The 9,578-nt window shown below is 40.9% G+C and overlaps 1 protein-coding gene across 2 annotated transcripts in view; it reads right to left on the bottom strand.

The window, feature by feature from the left end:
* Nucleotides 1–9,578, bottom strand: part of gabbr2 (gamma-aminobutyric acid (GABA) B receptor, 2) — a 183,418-nt gene that overhangs the window by 123,681 nt on the left and 50,159 nt on the right. For both annotated transcript variants that reach the window (XM_032534941.1, XM_032534940.1), the window contains one exon: nt 4,034–4,171. In XM_032534941.1, the coding sequence (XP_032390832.1) occupies nt 4,034–4,108 (75 nt within the window). In that variant the 5' untranslated portion in view covers nt 4,109–4,171. The remainder of the gene's footprint in view (nt 1–4,033; nt 4,172–9,578) is intronic.

The following is a 9,578-nucleotide window of genomic DNA, read 5'->3' as shown; positions in this document are numbered from 1 at the left end:
GAGAGAGAGAGAGAGATAAACAGAGAGACATGTCTAGAATGGTTAAGTGAGTCTGAAATGAATCTATTTGACTGCACCTTGTACTTAGTCAACAGACAAAAGATGGGGACTCACTTAACCGTTAGAGGACAGCTTATATAGCCTTTAGTTGTCCACAGAGCAAAAACAGCATACAGTCACACAGCAATGCAACGATGGAAGCCTTGTCTTTACTCATAATGTTGATAAATGATGATATATTGTGATGCTCACACCATCCTTGCCCTTGCACTCTGAGATTTTAGCTTAAACTTTGGAAGTCATGAAATATGGATACGGTACACAGGAGGATTTGATGCAAGTAAGACAGAATACTGCAGTGCTAGGCATCACATGTTTTATTGAAGCATCCAGTGTAGCACTCAGGGAATGTGATAGAAAGAAAACGGGAAAAAGGAGACCCTAAAGAATTGGTGGAGGCTTCAAAAAAACAGAATGCTGCATTTCAAGGAGACAGGGATGCAACTTTGCTGTCCCTAAATTGCCTGGTTTAATGAAGCACTGGCGATCGATACAGCAAGTGCTGAAGAAAAATGGGCTTCATATACAGGTAAATAATAGCTCTATGTCCCGGTCTTGACCACAATACCTTGAGAAGGCACATCCATATTTTCCTCCCTCTATATACTGACAACATTATTCAGTGTCTCAAAAAGATATGATTCAGTGGTTTGATGTTAATGTTTTGCCAGCTCTACATTGAGGACCCATGGAAATATCTAAACTATGATAAAGAAACAGATGAGCCTGACTTCCCTGTCTGCTTTCCCCAAAAAAGTCTTTGAAAGTCATATTTATTCCTTTTACTATTCAAACTTTGCAAGAATAACGCTATTTTGTCTTACTCTTCTCTTGCAAATTACAAGAGGCAGAATGATCGCCAAGCATAATTTTTCATTACAACCTCGACATGGCTGAGAGTGAACAGTGCCACCACTGATAGGCATAATTGGTGAGTGAGAAGGGGCCAGCATTGGCAGCAGGGTGGGTTGGGGTTATTTCCTGGCACTAAATGAGCCATTTATAGAAAATAGACACCACTGCTGTGAAGAGGCAAAGGACCTCTTGCAAGTTAAGTAAAAGAGAGTAAAGTGAGAGCAGCATGTTGTACAGATACCTATGCCAGTAAGTATTTAAAAAGCTTGCCAAATGCCTTTGGAATTATATAATATCATGGTGAGGAGAACACAAGATTAATCACAGACCAAGATGGCTGCCAAGAGGATGGCTTCAACCTTCATTGTCTTGCTGGGGGGGAAAAAAAACACAGCAATCAGTGGTGTTTGTGGCTGATGGTAGCTCACAAACACAGCTGTGTCTTGCCCCATTTCTTTGAATTTCAATGTTATGCTATTACACTCAATGCCTGTCTGTTTACTTCTCCATCATTCCCTCAATCCGCTCCTCGCCATCTGTCTCTGGTAGCATTCTTATCCACCATTTTAATTTGCTTGGGTCATTTTAGCGCATGTACAGCGCTGCATTACAAAATGTGACTGTAGTACAGAGCAAAGCAGAGCTGATCAGGGAAGGAGGTCGACAAATAAGCCAGTTGAACAGCATCACAAGACATGAGTCAGAGTCACAAAGTGTCACAAACAGAGAGGGGTGTTGAAATTAATTATTGCATCAATGCATAATGGACATGGACGCGTACAATGACGAAAAAAGACAAGATAAAAATGTACCTTAAAAAAATCTCTGTCTGTCTGTCTGTGTTGTGTGTGTGTGTAAGTCCTAGGTGTCTTCCATTGCCAGACCCATTGCCACAGCACAGTGTCTGGTTCTGGTGGTTGATTAAAGTGGGCTTGAACGATCTGGAACTCCGCTTCAGCAGCTTCGATGAATAAGTCAATTATTCTGATTGGCAGTTTCATACATCAGTGTTTCATTCAGCAGTGAGTTGATGAACGGGGCAACTGTCTTTTGATAGTTCAAATGTCTTTAATAACAGCAGGACAGTTGAGTGTTTGGCAAGTCTAGATTAACTGGAATGTTTAATCTATAACATTTGACACAGGAATAAGACTAAATAAAAAAAGCTGACAAAATTCAGACAAAACATTTTGACTAAAAGTAATGCTTAAAAGTTGAATAAAATGTAATGACTTTTCATTGACTAAAATGTTTTTTTTAACTATAAAACTATGAAGGCTTGAAAAATAACTAAAAAGTGACTAAAACTAATATGCATTTTTGTCAAAAGACTAAAATTAAATCTAAAATAGCTGTCAAAATTAACACTGCATTAGAGATCCCGTGTACCTACATGCTTGCCTAAGAAAAAATTTGTTTGTAGGAACAACAGTTGCCCTTGCCATCAAATACAAGTGAGAATTCTTTAAGCATCTCCTTTAAACACAGAAAAATACTACGTATGTTTTATGTAGCCATTCACTTTACATCTTTCCCTCAATTACTTGCTGTCTGGTATGTCAGAATGTGTATTTAGGATCTTACTTGCATGAGTTTGTTGGTGTTGGTCTGTGTATTCATAGTGAAAAAGAACCTGGTTGGTACATTGCTCTGGGGAACACATTGTACCAGGCAGAGCGTTCGGCAGAGCAGAAGATTGCTACTGCAGTTCTCACAGGTTATCACTGACAAACAAGAACGAAGAGTGCACGCGCACACACACACACACACACACACACACACACACACACACACACACACACCACCCACACACACAACACACACACACACACACGTCGTGTCTGCCTTCTTTGTGGGACCAGTCATTGACATAATGCTTCCCTATCCCTTCCCTAACCTTAACCATCAAACCTAAATGCCTAACCCTCACCCTCACCCTCACCCTAACCTACCTAACTCTAACCCTACTCCTAAAACCATCTTAGTCCTCAAAAGCCCTTTAACGGTATGGGACCAGCATTTTGGTCCCCACAAAGCACTCAGGTCCCCATAAGTATACTGTTTTTACAATTTTTGGTCCCCACAAATTTAGCTATACCTAGACCACACACACACACACACACACACACACACACACACACACACACACACACACACACACACACACACACACACACACACACACACACCACACACACACACACACACACACACACACAACACACACCACAACACACACACACACATCACACCACACACACTTCAAGTTCAACTATGGCTTGAACCCTTCTTTCTAGACTAAGATCATTACAGGCGAAGGAAGGCGAAGTGAACACAGAAACAAAAAGTCCCTCCTCCTTTCATTCCCTCATCCTGCTGATCTTTTCACTCTTGAGTGACCCTGACAAGACGAGCGAGCAGAAAGAAACATTAAAAGCAGCAGATTCTCAGTAATTGCAAGCGGAGGAAATATGCTACGTAATGTGACATTCAGTTTAAAATGCAGCCTCTTGAATTATGCTATCTCTTCCAAGCACAAGCTTCACTTCTTTCTTATCTGTGCCCGATAAACTTTGTGGGTTTGCAGCATATGAAATGTATTCTTTGGATGGAGGCATTTCCCTTCTTTGGTACACAGTCAAAGAAACTGTAAGCAATATCTCAGGGAGCCAAACATTTACCAGATGCAAGACAGAGTGGTGTTAAACGCCTAAAGTGAGCAATCATTAAGCTCTACTAATTTAATGGCAGCAAATGCTATTTAGCAAGCCAGAGTATAATTGAATAATAAAATCAAGTATAGGAATGTCTATCAGGTAATAAGCATTGACTGGACTGATTAGTAAAACTTTTATGAGATCATACCAATGTCAAAAACACCCCAAAAGCATATTTTCACTGCGAGGAGAAGTGCTATACTACTACAATGGGTCTAAGCCATAAAGCCATGAGTTGGGAGTGACCCCTTTGAAATCCCAGGACCTATCTGCACACTGCAATTCTAAGGGGCCAAGATTCTTTTGTAATGTCAATTACTCGCAAACACGGTACACATAGGCTATCTACCACATGCACCGCATGCAAACTCACATAACAACATGTACAGTACAAACCCTACCTGCACCAGATTCCAACCCTCCAAGGACTCTGCGATGATCGAGGTCACGGAGGGGCATACACCGCCGAAGATCATCAGGTGTTTGGGACCGTAGCATATGGCATCAAAGAAGGCCCTCAGCCCCTTGGCGTTGTCACACTAAAGACACAAAGAGAGGTTGTGATGAAGGTATGAGGGGGGATAAAACGGAGAAAAGATGTAAACAAAGAGACATGAGGAAAAGAGAGAAGGGATATTTTAGTTAATGTTTAGTAGAAAATACATCACATTTAAGATGAGGGTTCGGCATGAACAAGAGTACAAGAGGGAAAAAAGAAAGGGAGGTAAAAGTTTTAGGAAATATTCCAGCCGTTTTTGGGCTACCATGTGGCTGGCATGCAAGAGAGGAATCCGAATGTATTCTTATCTAAATCCCAAAGCAGACTTTGTGCTCCTCTGCAACACATAGGGTTATAGATAAACTATAGATTATTTATGTTTGTTTATGTCAAGAGAATAAGTTGAGTTTGAGATAATAGTCAAAGAAGTAGTGCAATACTCAATACTCTAAACTGTGAGTCAATGAATCAATAAATACTGCTACGCTCACAAGGTCATTATACTGTACTTTGACATTCTGCATTGGATGCACTAAAAAAACAGCGTGATGTATACCGTTTATGAAAAACAATGTGACATTTAACTAACATTTAACTTATTACACTCTAAGCGTTGTGGCACATACTAACATTCAGAAATTGCAGCTGTGTGTGTGTATGTGTCTGTATGTGTGTGTGTGTGTGTGTGTGAGTGTGTGTAAGTGAGAGAGGGCCCCCGCTCTGATCCAATGCTGCAGAATGCAGCCATTTCACATCACCATAGCAACCGGAGGGAAAAAAAAGTGTGCGAAAGAAAAAGAAAGCGAGAGAGAAATGAGAAAAAGAGAAGGAAAAAAGTGTAGGTTCCTATTGATTGCTACCTGAGCTGGTTAACTGGTTTTGCTGGGATTCCCCGATTTCCAGTTGTAATGATACAAACCCTTTTATAACCCGGATTATTGCCACTCACTTCAGGATGTGTGTGCGGCTGATGGATAGATGGACTGATGGACTGACTTACTGACAGACTGACTGACTGGCACGTGGTGTGTGTGTGTGTTTGCGCCCTCTGACACTTTCTCATCTGGAGTTATTTGACCTTGTTACTTATCAGCGGGCAACTGAATGAGATTTTCTGCTGAACAACAACACAGTCGGCCCTGCACAGCGCAGATTGAAAGACTGAAAATTGAATGTGGAGGAATGAGACTCCTAACCGGACAAGTAGGACTGTTAGTTGTGATCTGTTGGTATTGTTATTAAGAGAATGGCAGGTATCATGGCTGCAGGCTTGACACATCTTGGGCCATATTTTAACGATCTAAGCGCATGGCATGAAGCACATGGTGCAGCTGCGTTAAGGGATAGTCCAAATCCACTTTTGCTAGTTTGAAAACGGAAAAATGGGTCCGTGCACAGGCCACATGGTTCAAAAGACTTGTACTTATTTTATAGATGCGTTTTGGGCGTAACATGCAATAAACCAATCAGAGTGTCATCTCCCATTCCCTTTAAAAGTCAGGCACATTTGTACCTTGGCGCAGTACTATTATGATGTCACCATAATATTTTTATTTGTAATCTTTTTCATGTGTGTGCTGCTGTGCTTCCCTGTGCGTGCGTGCGTGCGTGTGTAACAAGCATAGTGTGCACGCGGTGTGCATGTTTTTTTGGGGTCCAACCATTTCGAAAAATTCTTCCAGGTACTACCAGGGATGAAGAAGGGTTGGCTGGTCTCCCTGGCAACCAACTTCCTTGCTGGTGCATAGTTGGGACATTTTGCTCAAGTTCTCTTAAGTCTCTGCCACGGACATCTTCGTACTAGGCTACATCTGCTATTTTCTTGCTGGAGTGGGACGTGATTTGTGTCATGTGCAGGTGCGATGGACTGCATACAAACCAATAGGGTGTTGGAGTGGTGTAAAGTATGTTTATACGTCTCATCCAATCACAATCAAATTCACTCTATACGGAGGGTGCGACTTATCTAAAAAAGTAAAACGTTGGCAGTAAGATAAGAAAATTTCTGCATGAGTAAGGTAACAAACTATTTGTACTTTGTTACTTGACACCTCTGTCAAGGACAGAGACAACCTTGCAAGCCACACTATGAGCTGCTACTGCTATCTTCCTGGATTGCACCCACGCCTCCACAGTCTTATTTAAACATACAATTTGAGTCATCAGACTCTTTTTGTGTAACTGTCTTTCCTAAGTAGAATACCAATTACTGGCAAAATCAAGGCTTTCCTCTTTGCATGTACATTCATGCTGGTAGGGAACAATGTATACTGTAATGTCAATCAAAAAAGACTAGATTGCAGATCCGCCTCAAGTGAAATAAGAGGGAGAAGATGTGATTAGACACAGTGGGGAGTCCTTATCCTGGCCACACAGCTGACTTAAACAGAAGGCTATTAAAGAACATATCCCATTTGCATACTCTTTATCATTCAATTCTCTCCAGCTGGCCATAACAACAAGGGTTGGTAGAGTTGTGACTCTAAACTGGTCACCATGCAACAGATAAGAAATGTGGGCAACTAAAGTTGTCATCGTGAGTACAATAGAGCTTGGTGATATTGCCAGTTTAAGCTGATTTGTTACAGAGTGACAATGTAGTGTAGGTGGTAAAGGATGGTTATGTTCTTAGCTCCCTCCGTATCAAATCAAACTGTTTTACAGCATTTGCAGCCAGGGGATGAGGAACAAGACCCAAAGATTACATACTGTACATGACAGAGCTGCAACTACTCATTCTTTTTTATTATAGATTATCTTCTTGGTTAATCAATGAATCATTTGGTGTATAAAAATAGTCATAAAATAATTTACATTACAATTTCCTAAAGCCTAATCTGTAGATTTCTTGATTTGCTGAAACAGTCCAAAACCCAAATATATATAAGTTCACAATGACATAAGACAAAGAAAAGCAGAAAAATCTCTAAAAATTAGAACTTGGATCAATGTGGGGTATTGTTGCCTAATAAATGACTTAAACAATTTATTGATTATCCAAATAATTTCCAATTATTTTGCTGTTGGTCGACTAAGCAATTGATTAACTAATCTAATTTGAGCTCTTATAATGCTGTATTTGTAATTTTCTCAGACAACTATGTAATCTGGCCGCCTGGTTAGCCCACCTGGTAGAGCGTGCGCCCAATGTACTGAGGCTTGGTCCTTGCCGCAGCGGCCGCTGTTTCAATTCCACCCTGCGACCTATTGCTGCATGTCATTCCCCCCCTCTCTCTCCTCTTTCAAGTCTAAGCTGTCCTGTCAAATAAAGGCCTACAAATGCCTTAAACTAACTATGGAATCACTCATCTGAAGTTACAGTAAGTCATAAAGAACAAGCTAGCTTTTTACCGATGAAGGAATTCAACAAGAAAAAAAACGTAGAACGCGGACCACGCGTAGAACGCGTATCCCCCCCTCCTCCCGTTGCCAGGCCCAAACAGTATGCACAAAATCTGCATCTGTTGTGACTGCTCACAGAGCCTTGACCGCTTTGTTGTCATGCCAACGGTGTGAATACACTTTGTACGCTAGATGAGGGAGGAGGCCGCCGCAGGGCCGGTGTAGCAACGGTTATATTTAGCCTCTCATTAGGTAGCACGACCACTCAGACATTAATCAATACTTTTCAGCTATGGAAACACAGGAAAGCTTAATGCCAGATAGACAAAAGCAAGATAGATGGGAGAGAGAAGCAACACAATCTAATATATAACAATAAGAGTAAAGAAGCATGGGGATGGTGATGGAGAGAGGGGTAGAAACAAGCCGTTGAATAGAGGGAGAGAAAGACTGGAGTGAAAAGGTATTAGCCTGACATTAGGTGAGCACTAATAAAGCCAAATCAACCCGTTATAAACCTGTCCTCTATTATAACCCCACAATGGAGTCATTTTATTCAGTGGCTCTCTGTGATGCTCAGCAGCTGCACACTGTGCCCTGTAGATTCGCCTACAGTCCACCAATTATGGGAAAAAAAAACTAATCTAAGGCCATTTCTTCTCAACTATAGTTTGAATCTACAACAATAGAATAGGCAATAAATTAATCTCTCTAAGTTATTTATTTTTCTTGATATATCCTTCATTCAACCGCACTGAGACATTCATATTTTCCCAAACAGTCACTGAGAGGTTTTGGTACAGTGTGAATCATACTTCCCAATTCTCTCCAAGAAATATGCTCCAAACAAGGTATAAAAGAGAAACAAATATAACTGTCCTGAAAAAAAGTAAAAGAAGTTCTGACAAAAAACTGGTACAATGAGGCAAGCACAGCAACACTTAACTCCCAAGTCGAGCAGCAAGAAATACTACAGCATTTTATTTCCCTCTTCCCCAGTCTGAAATCTAATTCCTGGCAGTTGGAGGCCATTTGGAGCAGATCGATGGGGTTAACGCCCGAAGTAATCTGTTTGACCGCCTTGGGAGACGGCCAAGAAAGGTGTGTGTGTGTGTGTGTGTGTGTGTGTGTGTGTGTGTTAGAGTAAGTGGGGTGAAAGATGATGGTGGAAGAACATGAAGACGTCAATCTAACGTTGAAGATCCATAAACAGAAAATTTACTTCGGGTGACCACAGCATATCATCCTGCCATTCATACACACACTAGAATCTGACTTGAGTTTAATTTCCCTCGCTGGATTTAAAGATACTTTATATCTACACACACAAACTATTCAGGCTGTATTACGGTTTTACTTTTGCGAAATGTCTCTTCCTCAGTTTCACATTTCAGTGCAGTGAGTTTGCATCACGACCCTTGCCATTTAGAGAATGTTACTGATGGGACAGCCAGTCAAGGAGTTTATTTCAAATGCTCCTCAATCCATTGTCTCTATTACGTTTCCTTCACTCTGACCTTTACGCAAAGCTACTGAGATTCATTCTTATTGATTTATCCTTACATGATGACATTAGCCTACTGTTATTCTGCTACTGATAAATTGCACTCAATTAGGCTAAATCTGAGGAAACAGCTGCCCAGGAATGTCAAGTGATTTAATGTTGCTGTGATAATTTGCATCCATTATATATTTTTAATCAAAATTCTTGAAAAACCTTTAAACATCTTGAAAAACCATATATTTAAAAAAAGGCATGCATTTTATTTTATTTAACCTTTATTTAACCAGGTAAGCTGATTAAGAACAAATTCTCATTTGCCTTGCACAATCACAGTTACACATTCATACCTGGAAGTGGCCCAGTACAACCACAGTCTCATCTGCTGGCCACTGAGCAGCTCCACTGGAGCGAGTTAAGGGCCTTGCTCAAGGGCAGCTCAGTGGTGGTGGTAATGAGTGAGGAACAAGCACTGCTCTTTCACTTCTCCACCCAGCTTTGTCGGTCTGGGGATTTAACTGACAACCTCCCGGTCACAAGCTCACTTCTTTAACCCTTAGGCCACCTACAGTCCCTGACAAAAGTCTTGTCGCTTATCTATTTT

The sequence above is a fragment of the Etheostoma spectabile genome, chromosome 14 (assembly GCF_008692095.1).
Source record: "Etheostoma spectabile isolate EspeVRDwgs_2016 chromosome 14, UIUC_Espe_1.0, whole genome shotgun sequence".
NCBI classification, from domain to species: domain Eukaryota; kingdom Metazoa; phylum Chordata; class Actinopteri; order Perciformes; family Percidae; genus Etheostoma; species Etheostoma spectabile.
Note: the sequence above shows the minus strand (reverse complement) of the source record. Positions and strands in the feature narration are given on the sequence as shown.